Source organism: Suncus etruscus, chromosome 14 (assembly GCF_024139225.1).
Source record: "Suncus etruscus isolate mSunEtr1 chromosome 14, mSunEtr1.pri.cur, whole genome shotgun sequence".
Classification (NCBI taxonomy): domain Eukaryota; kingdom Metazoa; phylum Chordata; class Mammalia; order Eulipotyphla; family Soricidae; genus Suncus; species Suncus etruscus.
In genome coordinates this window covers 18917577-18933494 of record NC_064861.1, presented here as the reverse complement: position 1 = coordinate 18933494, position 15918 = coordinate 18917577, and the positions used below count along the sequence as shown (strand labels likewise).

General features: G+C 37.7%; 1 protein-coding gene and 1 non-coding gene across 2 annotated transcripts in view; both read right to left on the bottom strand.

Annotated features, from left to right (window-relative positions):
• Positions 1-1314: 1314 nt before the first annotated feature.
• The window catches only part of PRELID2 (PRELI domain containing 2), a 92687-nt gene continuing 78083 nt past the window's right edge, over positions 1315-15918 (bottom strand). The window contains exons 6-7 of the mRNA XM_049786962.1: positions 7757-7825; positions 1315-1491 (exon numbers count right to left, since the gene is read on the bottom strand). Of these exons, the coding sequence (XP_049642919.1) occupies positions 7766-7825 (60 nt within the window). The 3' untranslated portion in view covers positions 1315-1491; positions 7757-7765. The remainder of the gene's footprint in view (positions 1492-7756; positions 7826-15918) is intronic.
• On the bottom strand, positions 10800-10931 carry LOC126028753 (small nucleolar RNA SNORA51). Its single transcript, XR_007502469.1, has one exon. It is a non-coding gene; the product is annotated as a small nucleolar RNA SNORA51 (small nucleolar RNA).

Below are 15918 nucleotides of genomic sequence, written 5' to 3'. Positions count from 1 at the left end.
TTGCTTTTAAAAATGGGCTTTTAGTCTTCCAAATGCAATTTGCAAACTGGAAAAGGAAGTCTAAGTGTTTTCTGATTTCTATCACTCATTTTTCTTCCAACACAGGTGGAAAAAAATGAAACACTAAAGAAATTAAGGGAAATTATCTTAAGAGACAAAATTCAGGCAGCATAAATAGCTCAAATACAATAAAAGGCTCAAAGAAGCAGGCATGTTTTTTAAAAAAAATACAGCTGCTTTGAAATTCATCAATGGAATAAGTGGGAAATGTTTTATTATTAAAAAAGAACAATTTTCCTACAACTTTCCAATAATGGCCCACTTTTTATCTTAAAAAGATGAATTCCAAGCATTCTTCAGTCTCACAGGTAGTGGCACTTATATTTTGGCTCCTGATCATGATAAATGCAAACTACTGTCATCTAATTTTGATACAGTAATACTACTTTACTTTACATTTTAGAAGCACATTTTAAAAAATTGTTCCACATAATAAGAATGGCTATTAATGAACTTCTATAATGAACCAGGTTGCATGCCAGGCACTTTACACATAAGGTGTCAAATCAGTCTGATAATCTCAGAAAGTTTATTCCATCGCATTTCCCATTCTACAACTTTAAAAAATGGGCTTAGAACAACTGAGATGTCTCTCTCAAAAAAAATGTCAAAGATTATTGAGTTGGCAGAATTTGGCACTTGAGTTCAAACCAAGGTCTGTCTGTTTGATCCAAATCTGTGATTTTTTTTTTTCACATCAAACCTGTATAATCACCATGACACAGACAGGAAGCTCTCACCCTACTTCTGTCCATTTGTACAGCAAAACCACAAATGGTCAAATGTCTCAACACAGGAGTTGGTATGCTTCTCTTCCCAACTCTTAATTCCATTCTTTTTGAAGACTCTCCACTTCATGTTCTCTCAAGAATCCTAAAGCATGGAGCCAAAGTGGTAACACAGTAGGTAAGGTATTTGTCTTGTACACAGCCAACCCAAATTCAATCCCTGGAACTCCAGATGATCCCCTAAGCCTTACCAAAAATGATCTCTGAGCACAGAGTCAAGAGCAATACCTGAGCACCGTTGGGTGTGGTATACCACCCCCCCCCCAAATCATATAAGCAATGATGCTAGTGACTTAAGAACATACACATAAATTTTCAGTTCTTTCTTTGTCCTTGGCTGACCTGACATGTTGTTAGGAAGTTAGCAGGATATCCTGAAGAAGGATGAATTCAGTTTGCATGGATATTTGCTTTATTTAGAAAATCATAAAGAATCCAGATTATAAAATTCCAGCTGAAGTGAATGCTGCTGTTTGAGGCACAATCCAAGGTAGTTTCTTATTTCAGTCCTGGCACAAGGGTTCCTCCTTTCCTTTATGCTGCCAACACTGCATCTTTAAAAGTGTATTTGCAAAACTGGATCTATAACGTAAGTGGCTGGGAAGTGATTCTTGAGCCTAAGTAGATATACCACATATATCTCCTGCAAGAGAAAACAGAGTTTATCACCTAACAGTGTCTCTAACCAATACTTATTTGCCTCTTCTCTAAAACAACTCTTAAAAACTCAGTTGAATTCTAGCACGATGGATAATTCTTGAAGAAATTGTATTTCTGCTTCCTAATAATCTCCAAAGCAAGCAAGCGCCTCATTTTAGCAAGTCCCTTTTCCCAGAGAAGTTGATTCAAAGAACAGTTAGGACAGAGCTAAAATTGAAGTCTTAATCATTCCAGCAGAAAGAACACAGCTATGATATCAAACTTAACCAAGCCCCATTTCCAACAGCCAGCAGCAAGAACAACCAGACATCAGGGCCATTTGTTTTATTCAAAAAATGACAGGAAATCAAAAATCTATCAAGTGGACTGGCAGCAGAAACACAAGCATATTGGTTAGTGAGATTTATGCACCTCTACTTTAGCTCAGGATAAAATTCCCTTATAAACTTTCTAATTTCAAACACACACAAAAATATACATGCCAATTAGTTCTGGTGAAGATCATCAATTCTCCATCTAGTGTAGTCACATTCTGTATAAATTTCAACTAAGATCAGGTATATATGAAAGACTAAATTCTGTGTACTTAAGCACATCTGGACCAGTCCCACAAAATGTGTCATTAAAAAATTAAGAATTGGGGACTGGAATGATTGCATAGTGTGTAGAGTGTTTGCCTTGCATGCAACCAATTCAAGTTTGATCTCTGGCATCTCATATCGTCCCCAAAACCTGCCAGGAGAAATTTCTAAGTGCAGAGCCTGTACATGGCCCTGAGCATCTCTGGGTGTGGCACAAAAGCCAAAAAGAAAATTAAGAATTGTGGAGCCATAGCAATAACAGAGAGAACTGGGATCTCGCCTTGCACATAATCAACCCGTGTTCAATCCCTAGCAACCAGTGTGGTTCTCCAAGCCCTGAGTATAGAGCCAGGATTAATCCCTGAACACTGTTAAATGTGGCCTTAACACAAAAACAATAAAAACAATAAAAAATTATGAATTGTAAGCTTCAACCTTAGCAATTTGTCTAAGTGTAGATCCATCTCTTCTACCAACTGTCATACCTTGGGGCATTCCCTAGTAAACAAATGCCTACATATATTTCTCATGTTTTTAACTTGGTACATTATGATCATCTTAAATTTTTGTACCTTAATACAACATCATCCAAGTAATGATGCTGAAGCCAGTGCTGAAAAGTAAGCTGCCACCCTACTGTCTTTAGAAAAGTGGAAGGGTGTGATCTTCCGGCATTATTTAAAAGATAAATAATGGCATAAGACTCCCTTGATGTTCATTTAAGAGACACTATCCCCTGCTCTAACACAGGGGGTAGCACTTTTCTTAATGGATGAAGCAGAACGTATTTTTGGCTTTGGGGACTGAAAGCCTCTGTCACAGCTGGTCACTCTGCAGTGAAAGCTGTTGCATGCCTGGACACTGGTGCATACAGAGAAAACCACATTCACAAAGCAGGCAGTAGGATGAATTTGGCTTGTGGATTAGAATTTGCTCAGCCCTGCTCTAGAGCTCATTTCACCCTTTTATCTTAATATAGCATTTTACTCCACAAGAAAGCCATCAATTCAGGCCAGAGAGATAGTACAGAAGGGATGGTGATCGCCATGCATGCAGTTGTAGGACTACTATGACCTGGTTCCAATCCCCAACACCACAGATGGTTCCATCAGAGCTAGGAATAGCCCTGGCTAACTGCAGGGTGTGCCCTGCAGTTCCCACAATTCCTTAATAAAATAAATAAGTAGATTCCCACACCTACAATTAGGCTTCTATTTTCCAGACTACTAACTCTGAAGGGAAAAAAATGTTTAATTCCATGAAAACAGGCACACAAGTTGGTAAAGTCTAAAAATAGTTGAAAGAAGGGGTGAAAATAGAAAGAAAATGAACTGGCAACTACATTACAGTATTTCCAAAGTCTCAAAACTTTCTTTCATTTCTTTTTTTTTTTGGTGATGCTTATATTTCATTATTTCTCAAATAACTATTTCTCAATCACTATTTCTCAAATATGCTTATAAACATATTTCTTATACTTATAAGAGGCAATTTAATCAGATGTAAATAATAACATGCAAAAAGACAGATTTAGGGAAAAAAATCAAGCCTCTTCAACAGCATCTAACTTTCAGTAATTGTATATATATTTAGGTAATAAGAGAATGTACCTCTTACATTTTACCTTTGCTGTTCTAAGAAAATTCATGTTAAATTAGGGGTTTGGAATATTCAGTCTTGTGGGAACTCAATCCCATTGTTTGTCACTTCCCTTCACTGAAGTCCTGACTCTGTTCCAGACCTAAACTATTTTACAAAAGAGTGGAGAAATAATTTTCAAGGTCTTGAGTTCATTGTTTAGCTCTCAACCACAAATCGAACAGTGGAACAAATGGAACAAACAAATAATGGGTCATTTAAGACAACATAATACTCATTTTCACCATCAACACCTTCCATCAGACTCACAAGCTAAAATTTAAAACAAAAGTAGGTGTCTATTTACAATAGTCAGAATATGGAAACAACCCAAGTGCCCAAGACAGATGAGTAGCTAAAGAAATCATGGTACATCTACACAATGGAATACTATGCAACAGTTAGGAAAAATGAAGTCATGAAATTTGCTTATTCCATGGATGGATATAGAGAGTATTATGCTAAGTGAAATGAATTGAATATATGGGGATAGACAAAGAATCATCTCACTCACTTGTGGGATATAAGAAAATAAAAGATAATATGGTAATAATATCCCAAGACTATAGAAATAAGGGCCAGGAGGACCACTCCATGTAGGAAGCTTTCCACAAAGAGTTAGGCAGAGAAGGGTCCACCATGACAATGATAGTTGGAACTGATCACTCTGGACAAAAACGGGATGCTGAAAGGGGATAAAGTGATATACTTGGTAGGACTTCATTAATAATAGTTAAAACCATAGTGTCTAAAAGGGGAATAAATGGTGAGAGAGAGACAGAGAGAGAGAGGGCAGGCATAGGGGAAAGTAAAAGGGAATTTGGGGACATCGGTGATGGAAAATCTGTACTGGTGAAGGAAAGTATATGTTGTTTGACTGAAACTCAATCATGAGCAATTTTTGTAACCACAATGTTCAAATAAAGTAATTATTAAAAAAATTAGACATGAGTCCCTTTGCTTCCTTTCTCAGTAGTTTTTAGCTCCAGTGTGGTGCTTATCAAGATTCAAGAAGCACAGAGGCAAACATAAGAGGCTGTGATGATAAAATCAGGGGAAAGTCACACAAAGACAATCAGTTCTCTGATTAAAGTCATCAAATATGGGGCAAAGCCCCAGCGATTAGCTTCCTATGCCCTTGCACTAATCTGTTTCCATTCAGAAGTCAAGCCCCATGTCATGAAATAGTTTTCCAGGCGCTGGAGTAATGGCACAAGCAAGAGGGCATTTGCCTTGTATGCACTAATGTAGGATAGACTGTGGTGCGATCCCTGCATCCCAAGTGGTCCCCTAAGCCAGAGGTGATTTCTGAGCACACAGCCAAGAGTAACCCCTGAGTGTCACTGGGTGTGCCCCTCCCAAAAATAAGCAAAAAATACTGTATTTTCCGGCGTATAAGACGACTCCCTACTTTTCCTGTTAAAATATAGGGTTTGGGCTATATTCGTCATATAAGACTACCTCTCTTAATGCACACAAAGTGGAAATTATAAAAACATAAGAGAAAAAAAAAAGTAGAACCCTCAGAGATTAACAGTATATAAAGCTAGACTCTGGAGTGCCAACAATCATTTTACATTTGTCATTTGTAGTAAGTGTGATTTTTTTAATTGTGATATACATTGAGAGCAGGGAGAGGGGGCTCCTCCAAGAGCAGCTGGCTGGGGTGCAGTGATTAATAAGACCTCTAGAGGCTCATAAAAGCTGAAATAAGGACTGAGCACTGGAAAACTGCATACTCCTTGGCTGGATGAGATGCGGCGCTCAGTAATTCAGCTCCTCTGTGTGGCCTGAAAGATGAATCAGGACAGGCAGAGGACTGAGCATCAGAAAGCCACATACCAGCGATGACACCCAGCAGCTAGATGGGAAGCAGCACTCAGTAACTCAGCTCCTCTGTGTGCCCTAAAAGATGAATCAGAACAAGCAGAGGATTGAATGATGACGCCTGGCAGCTGGATGGGATGCAGTGGTAAGAGGAGGGCAGATCACTCACTCATCCCTGAAGCTGGAGTAAGTTTCAGCATACCATATACCAGCATATAAAACGACTCCTGACTATTAAGACATTTTTCATGGATTAAAACAGGGGTGGCGAACAAGTTTGCCACAAAGAGCCAAAATTTTAAGCTGTGAGAGTCAGAGAGCCACACCACGCAGTGACCTGCCAAAACAGACACACACTCACACAAAAGCATATAATTTTAACAATAATATATTAAACACATATTGCATTTTGCCATTTTGAGTGAGGGTTAAAAATCCTGTTCACCACCCCTGGGTTAAAAAGTTGTCTTATATGCTGAGAAATATGGTAGTTTTCCACATACTATCTCCAGACTGGCAGTAGCAACTCCTGGGAACTTATTTTTAAAATTAATTAATTAATTAATTAATTAATCAAACAAGTTCTTGCCTCATTCCAGACCTACAGAATCAGGGACATGGGCATGGGCACTTCAACAGTTTCCTTGCCACCACCAACCTGTTTTATAAATTTCCCCTTTACTACAGTGTCAAAATCACAATTCTAAAGTTTGAAAACCAGTAGATATTTGTAAGATGAGTACCCTCATTCTCTTCTTGTACTTTGTGATGACTTTGGTTCTCACTCTTCAAGGTGAGATGAAATCTGTTCCCTGGTGTGTGCGTACTAGAGCTACTTAAAGAAGAGACTGGGAAAAACAAATGTCTCCAAGTTCTACAAAACAACACAACAGTTCTGCAGCACAACAATCTTGACAACATATTTAAATTCCACTTCTATTTTTTCTGATCAACTACTGTGCCATGCCCGTGCTAAGTGAAATTATCTTAAATAGAAATGAACAAATCTATCAATATATTAAGTATACAGAGGCTTAACATTTATTAGAATGTTCGGTCTAGCCTGTGAATGTGAATTTGAATTTTTTTTTAATTTTTTTGTTTGCTTTTTATTTCTGGGCCACACTCAGTGGTGCTCAGGGGCTACTTCTGGCTCTGAGTTCAGAAATCATTCCTGTCAGACTCAGGGGACCATATGGGTCTGGTCAGTGAATGAAGACACACTTTCATATAAAGTTCCTTATAACTTCTAATTATATCACAATTAGATCTAGGGTACTTACAGCCAAAACATGTGTAATTCTATAGATTTAAACCAGCATGGAGAAGCTTAGGGCATTTGTGAATTAAGACATTATTTGCTTTTCTCACAGGTTTCACCTACTTCAAGATGTTGAAAATCTAAGGTCTATAAATTTTGTAAGATACAGGTCAGCTAGACTCATTTATTTTAGGTTTTGTTCTCCTTGAAATAACTTTGCACTGCCCTTTTCACTATAAAGACCAATCCTTGATGTAGATAATAAATCTTAAGGATCAAATGAAGTAGTTCTAAAATCCCCCTGCTATCTACCCATTCAACTGTTAACTCTACATCATATGGCCTAAATTAGAGGGGACAGGTCCTATCTTTCTTCCATTCTGCCACTATGGTAGATATTATCAATCAATCGAGACTGTTAACAAAATCTGAAAATTCTTCATAAGTCTTAGAATCCTTCTCCATAGCATATCAGGCAATCTTTCCCAAAAGAAGGTGAATACACATATGAGTGAAGAAAACTTTTTCACAGTAAATCAACATGTCCATTTCTTTGTTTTCCTTCCTGCTCTAACACAACTTTTAGGATATCTTTCATTATGCTGGGAACATTCTAGTTAAGTTTCAGTTAATCCTGAATTTTTGACCCTATGACTCTATAGCATCTTGAGACTCAAGATCATGGTGGAGTGTGCTAAAAAGTTTAAACAATTTTAATATGGTTGTAACCCAGCACAGTGTAGAAAATTACTCTGAAAAAGCAAAGAACAAAGTAAATAAAGGTACCAAACAGACAAGAAAATGTATGTGAGACAGGACACTGCATATGGCTGGGCAAAGTCCAGCACAAATAGCCCAGAAAGGCCCAGTACATAATACCTGGTTTCTAACCACGAAAACAGGGCTTTTGTAAATAATTCCGGTTTTGCTTTGATACTCACTGATAATTTTTATTCCACTAAAGGGGCACCACACTGTTCCTTTAGCAGCATCTCCATTATTCGAATTCCCTGGGGAAAGAAGAAAAATCAAAATGCCATATTTCATGGACAAGCCTTTCACATTTATCACAACCTTTTCACTCCAAGAAATCCATGATATTCATTGCAAAAAGTAGGCTCATAGCCATGCTTTAAAATTTTTTTACAATATTTCACTCAAAAATTTTACATGCATTATCCCCGCAGGTGTTCAAAATATTCAGTGAGAAAAGCAAAGAGAGCTTAGGATTTCCATTTTCCACACAAGAAAACAGTCTGATACAGGTTCATGCCACCATAAAAGGTAATAAAACCATGGCAAAATATGAATAAGTAAATAAAACAAATGCACTGACCAAACTAGAAGGAAAATAAAAGGAAGAAAGCTTGAGAGAAGTTATATAATTTCATGAAAGTGGTCCAGCTATTAAGTCCCATTGCCAGATCAAGCAGCACAGCAGAAATAATTAATATTTATTGACCACTTTACAACAGTGCAACATTCATTGCTATGGCTTTTATGTTCATTAAACTGGGTAGTGGGTGCTGGGACACACTATGAAAAGTCTTTAGCATGCAGACATCCATTCTTCATCTACCTAAATTAAAGGCTGCTGCTGGCAATTATACTCAACCAAAGCAGCTGCCTTCCCAGACATTAGGCTATCTCCTCTCTGGGATAATCCACAATCAGCAATTGGAGTATATCGAAAAGCGCCCATGTTTCTACTCTTATTTCATATTGACCTGGAAGGGCATCCATCATCACAGCTGCCCATGACTTCAACAAAGACTGTTCCTGGGACTGCATTAAATTTGGATCCTATCTTCTGCCTAAACCTGCTCGCTCACTCCCTTCAGAGGAGTGAGACCTTTCCAGTAGTGTATTGCATGTTGATGGCCATTTCTGAGTCTGTCCAATCAGAAAGCTGGCCACAAAATCTGATCTCAGACTAACCTTGGTGGTTTTGTTCTATTCTTGCTTTTTCTCATGTTACTTACTGATGAGGATACAGAAATTCAAAGGGGTGTAAGTAATTTGTTTTGACAATTTTATTTTTCCAAGATACATTGTATTTTTTTTAAAAATTTAATTTAAACCATTTTTATTTACAAAGTTATTCATCATTGGGTTTTAGACATACAATGTTTCAGGGCCAATCCCACCATCAGTGTCAATCTCTCTCTACCAATGTTTTCCTCCCCAGCCTAACATCATATCAGGCCCATTTTTAATTTTGTTTGTTAAAGTTTAGGTCTCTTGATTTTATTGTTAACTCTGACTTAGATATTTAGTTCTGTCCTTTTTTTTTTTGCTTTTGTTTTTGTTTTGGGGCCACACTCAGAAATCACTCCTGGCAAGAGAGATCATATGGGATGCCAGGGATTAAACCTAGGTCTGTCCTGGGTCAGCTGCATGCAAGGCAAATGCCCTAGCACTGTGCTATCGCTCCAGCCCCAGTTCTGTCCTTTCTTTTTTAACACTACCATTGTATCTGTGACCCTTTGGCCTTTCATCTTTCATATTTGTGTTTCTCCTTGCTCACTCAATTTCTTTTTTTCCTCACTATACTCTGGGTCCTAGAGTGTTCTCAACAACCCCCCATTAAAACCATTGCATTTCTTCATGCAGTTACTCTAAATACCACATATAAATGATATCCTTCTGTATTTATCCTTCTGGATTACTTTATTTAACATATCTTCCAGTTCCATCCATGTTGTGGCAAATTACATTATTGAATCATTCCTTACAGCTACATAGTATTTCATTGAGTGTTTGTATCAGTTTTTAAGAAATTAGGTCAAGAAGAAAACAGGAGCCTTCTACTCAGGTTGTAGAGCACCTTTCTAACATTTCTTCATTACCGTAGCTACCAACCTTTCTACCAACTTAGTCCAGTCAAATTCTATCCTGGAAAAAAAAAAGGCAGAAATTCCCACTTTCCTCCTTCTAAGACAAATTCTGGACTCCAGAGAATCAACATTCTGATGGAAGGACAGAATTTGAATGTAATTTTGAATGTGGGTCTGAAGGAAATCCACATTGAAGGGGAACAGGGAGTTGCATATATTCACAGAGCATAAGCATGATTTAGATAATAATGCAATCAAAGCTGAGACAGTGCTGCACATAAGACTCTTACTTTGCAGGAAGCCAAACCCAGATCAATTCCAGCTCTACGTATTCCCTTATATCCAGGGTGATTCATACTTGAGCACAATCAGGAATATCCTAAGAGTGATCCCAACACCTGCCTTCCCAAATAGGGTCACTGTCAGGAAGGTTATTTTTTAATACGTTTCAAACCCTTCAGTTCTGTACTTTCAATAAATACCCCAGTAGTACAATGATAGGACAAGATAGGAATTAATGAATGGGTTAGAAGGATAAATAGAGATTTTACTCGGGGTTGGTATTGAGCTTAGGGATGGAGAAGAGCCGTAGATCTCTAGAGAATATAATCAAGTCTACCAGATTTAGCACTGAAGAACACTCAACACAATGTAGCATTTCTTGAGATTTCAGAAAAGTCTCAGAGCCTGCATAACCATTCCCACAAATGTTGTCACTCTCTTCAAAGGAAAACACACCAATTAAGGCAGAGGTTTACCACCAGTCAGCAGAAACATTCTGCCAGCCTGTGAAAAAGGTATTGTTGCTTAATGACACCTGGTATGTCTGGATAATTCTTTTTTTAAATATTAAGTTTAAAATGAATACACCAAATGCTATTATAAATAATGTTTTTTATTTCTGCCTTAACAGTCCATAAAATTCTTCTATTTTTACCATTTCACAGGTGTAAAACGTTGGAAACTACTGAATCAAAGGATCATACAGATGCCCACAGAGTGCTGTGTCTTGGCTGATCAAACCAGTAAATAACTGGCAAGAGTCAGAGGCCTGATTCTGGTAACCACCCTGCCCGTCACTGTGCTGGGTGCCTTGGGCTGACCACATTTATATCCAATAAGCATTATACTCTTGAACTTTTATTTTTTTTGTCCCCCAATTCACAATACAGACAGGCAAAGGGCCTGGGTTGAGGTGTATATGGGGTGCATTTACTGTACCTCCTCTTTCTATACAGTCAGGGTAAAGAACTCAGCCTGTGGTAAGAATTGGGAGGCCTTATCTTTTCTTTTCTTCTTTTTTTTTTTGATTTTTTAATACACACACACACACACACACACACACACACACACACATATCATTCACCACTGCAACATTCCCATGACCAATACCCCACACCGGCCTGTACTCTAGACAGGCTTTCTACTTCCCTCATTCAGTCACATTTTGTTATGATAGTTCTCAGTGTAATTATTTCTGTGACTGCACTAAACAATCCCTGTAGTGAGCTTCATGTCAGGAGCTGGACCCTCCAGTCCTCCTCTATTTTGTCTCTGAGAATCATTACACAAATGTTTTTTCATTTTTCTCAAAACCCATAGATGAGAGAGACCATTCTGTGTTTATCTCTTTTCCTCTAACTTATTTCACTCAGCATAATAGATTCCATATACATCCATGTATAGAAAAATTTCATGACTTTATCTCTTCTGATTATTGCATAATATTCCATTGTGCATACGTACCATAGTTTCTTTAACTATTCATCTATTGAAGAGCATCTAGGCTGTTTCCAGAGTCTGGCTATTGTAAACAACGCTGCAATGAATATAGGTGTGAGAAAGGGATTTTTGTATTGTATTTTTGTGTTCCTAGGATATATCCCTAGGAGTGGTATATAGCTGGATCATATCGGAGCTCAACTTCCAGCTTTTGGAGAAATCTTCATATCGCTTTCCACAAAGGTTGGACCAGACGGCATTCCCATCAGCAGTCAATAAGAGTTCCTTTCTCTTCACATCCCCGCCAGCACTGCTTGTTCTCATTCTTTCTGATGTATGCCAATCTCTGTGGCATGAGATGGTACCTCATAGTTGTTCTGATTTGCATCTCCCTGATGATTAGTGATGTGGAGCATTTTTTCATGGGCCTTTTAGCCATTTGTATTTCTTTTTTGTCAAAATGTCTGTCCATTTCTTCTCCCCATTTTTTGATGGGGTTAGATGGTTTTTTCTTGTAAAGTTCTGTCAGTGCCTTGTATATCAATAGACACAGAGAAAGCATTTGATAAAGCTCAACACCCATTCTTGATAAAAAACACTCAGCAAGATGGGAATGAAAGGAATCTTTCTCAACCTAGTCAAGGCCATCTATCACAAGCCAATGGCAAATATTCTCAATGGAGAGAAACTGAAACCCTTCCCTCTAAACTCCGGTACAAGACAAGGTTGCCCCCTCTCACCACTCCTATTTAACATAGTACTGGAAGTACTTGCTATAGTGATTAGGCAATAAAAAGATATCAAGGGAATCCAGATAGAAAAGGAAGAAGTCAAGCTCTCACTGTTTGCAGATGACATGATACTATACTTAGAAAACCCTAAAGATTCTATCAAAAAACTTTTAGAAACAACAGATGCATATAGCAATTAGCAGGCTGTAAAATTAACACACAGAAATCAATGGCCTTTTATACACCAATAATGATAGAGAAGAAATGAATATTAAGAAAACAACCCAAAAAAAAATAAAAAAAAAAAGAACAGAAAGGGCCGGGCGGTGGCGCTGGAGGTAAGGTGCCTGCCTTGCCTGCGCTAGCCTAGAACGGACCGCGGTTCGATCCCCCGGCATCCCATATGGTCCCCCAAGAAGCCAGGAGCAACTTCTGAGCGCATAGCCAGGAGTAACCTCTGAGCGTCACAGGGTGTGGCCCAAAAAAAAAAAAAAAGAAAAGAAAACAACCCCATTCACATTAGTCTCACATAAACTCAAATACCTTGGAGTCAACTTGACTAAAGATGTGAAGGACCTATACAAAGAAAACTATAAAACCCTGCTACAAGAAATAAGAGAAGACACACAGAAATGGAAATCCATACCCTTCTCTTGGATTGGCAGGATTAATATCATTAAAATGATAATACTCCCCAAGCTTTGTACAGATTTAATTCAATCCCTCTAAAGATACCCATAACAGTTTTCAAAGAAGTGGATCAAACACTTCTGAAATTCATTTGGAACAATAAACACCCACGAATAGCTAAAGCAATACTTGGGAAAAGGAATATGGGAGGCATTATTTATCCCAACTTTAAACTGTATTACAAAGCAATAGTTATCAGAACAGCATGGTATTGGAATAAAGAAAGACCCTCAGATCAGTGGAATAGGCTTGAGTACTCAGAGAATGTTCCCAGATATACTGTCACCTAATTTTTTTATAAAGGTGCAAGAAATCCTAAATGGAACAGAGAAGGCCTCTTTCATAAGTGGTGTTGGCACAACTGGCTAGGCACTTATAAAAAAGTGAACTTAGACCTCCTGTTAACACCATTTACAAAGGTAAAATCCAAATGGATTAAAGACCTACATATCAGAACTGAAACCATAACATGTAGATCAAACACTCCATGACATTGAGACTAAAGGTATCTTTTGGTTTTTGTTTTGTTTTGTTTTGTTTTGTTTTTGAGGAAACACTACTCTCCAAACAAGTGAAAGCAGAAATAAATAGATGGGTGTATATTAAGCTGAGAAGCTTCTGCACCTCAAAGGAAATAGTGCCCAGAATTCAAGAGCCACCCACTGCGTGGGAGAAACTATTCACCCAATACCCATCAGATAAGGGGTTAATACTCTTTAACTTTTAAACTTATTCATCTTTGAAAGAACAAGTAGGTTAAATAAAGGCAGGAATGAACAGACCAGTGGATAAATTCAATCTAATCCCTATCCATGATGCATTCATTTCTGCTCCCATACTTTCAACAAAAGAGCCCATTTACATTTGCATACTGAAGGTAATATAATGAAAAATACAACAGTTCCTGGCCTCTAGGAGTTCACAGAGGAGAAGCAGTACAAACTACTTCAAACTGTGGCATCCCAGCATACAGAGGTATTTTGCTTAAAAGTGATTAAAACTCAGCAAATTCAGAACAAGCTTTTTTAGCTTCTTTTAACTACCTAGAAGATTTTAGATGGGAGATATGTGATAAGAAGGGAGCTGCTCCCAGGCATAACTTTTTCTATCATAAATACTGATCTGCCTGGCAAAGTAAACACAATTGCCCTTCTCCTCTTGCAGTGTAGGTAAATATCTGTGGATCAGCACTGGAGCTTCTCATTTTACTGTGAATTATCTTCCTCCTAAAAATGCCCCCAAATCCAGCTTCTTTTCTCCTTTGCTCAGATGATAAATAATCCTCAACAGCCTGTCATTAGTCTCAAATTCACTGATAATGCCCCCAAATGTGTAGAATTATATTTGATGGGCATCTATCTGATATTAATCAATTAATTTTTGTGTGGTCAGGAAGCAAGCCCAAATTCTTTTAAATGTTCTACTGCTGGATCACAATTGTTATAGTTGTGTACCTCAGCACTACCTAATAACTTTCTTTTCTTCTTTCAACAGCCAGTTGGTTTGTTGTTTTTACAAACCTCTAGAAAATAATTAAATGTTCTCCTATTTTCAGGAAGAATAACATCTACATTGTTCATTCTATTTCAAGCTACTTATTGCCTAGTGGGCACATAAATCTCGAGGATATTTCTTTAAAACCTTTCTTGGGAAGTGAGCACTGAAGTCCCCATCAGTCTAAATTAAGAACGCCACCACTTACCGTTCTGAACACTAATTGACATAAGTGAAGACTCTAAGGTTTGCCTTGGGAATTGAAAGACATTATTTATTGAATCAATTATGTTCACAATGTGACAGATAATTTTTCTTTCCCTTTTTTCCCCTTCTCTCATACCACTTTAGTCATTTTTAGCAGAACTATTAGAATGCAGATAAAGGGGGCAGAGTGAAAAACCTAGAAAACGAATTAAAATTTTAAGAAAGAAAATAGGGATAGATACCAAACCATTATTTAGTGCCTCTCTTGAGTAAGGAAAGACTGAAAAAAGCCCAATTGACTGACAGTCATTTCCAATAAAGTTTCAATGCTTAAAACTCAACCTCCAGGACAGCAGGCCCGAGGAGGCTCAATTTATACCACTTATCATCCAATGATGCCTTAAAATGCAGAACAAACATGAAGTGGATCCATTTATAAGCTAGGACTTAAAAGCTTTTTGGACTGACAAATTATAAGCCAGCCTGATTTTATTATTCCGTCCCCCTCTGAGATATTTCTCTCACTCTGACAATGCGAGCTTTCTCTTTTTGCCTGTGTACCCAGCAGGGAGTTAGTTCAATCTGGAGATTCACTTGTTGGCAGGAACAAATATTTGTCATTAATACCTAACTTCTGGTAAACACTCAACATATGAATGGTGTTATTTTACTCCTTCATGATCATCTAATTGCACTGAAAAGCACCACTGTTCAACTCATATCTTTTAGAACAATAATGACTAATGCATAACAGGCAGAAAGCAAATGTCCGCCGAATGAATGATGGAATGAATTGGTCTGTGGATGAACCAATCATCACCTTTCATTCATCACCTTCCCACATTAAATGGCAAAGTGTTCAGAGAAGAAAATGGAAGTTACTTTTATTGAAATTCTTACTATCGGTAGTGCAGAACTTACTATGCAGTAGGTACTCAAATGTGATGGATTATAAGATTTGTCAACTGATTACTTTGACTGCAAGACTGATTAGTCTGAATTTAGAAACTATAGTGCTGTAGGCCCCACAGACAGGATATATGACTAAATGTTGAAGAAGTCAGAATGAGGGCTGCCATAGCAAATGAAATAAAGACAAGTAAAAAGGTGAAAGATAAAAGTAAAAGAAAAGATGGAAAGAACTGGTGGTAAAGGTGGGAGAAAATATGGGTCCTGAAGAATGTGTGATGCCCAAGAAGACATAGAAGGTGGGATCACTCAACTCATTAGGATTTGCAGGCTCAAACCTTCAAACCTGTATCTTTTGATATGAGATTTGCAATAAGTTGGTTCTTAAACAAACCTCACTTCATTTTTTGATTCTAATTTTTTAGTTGGTTTATAAAAAATTTCCCAAAAATGTCTGTCTAGAGCAGGGGTCTTCAAACTTTTTAAAGTGGGGGCCGGATTACGGTCCCTTAG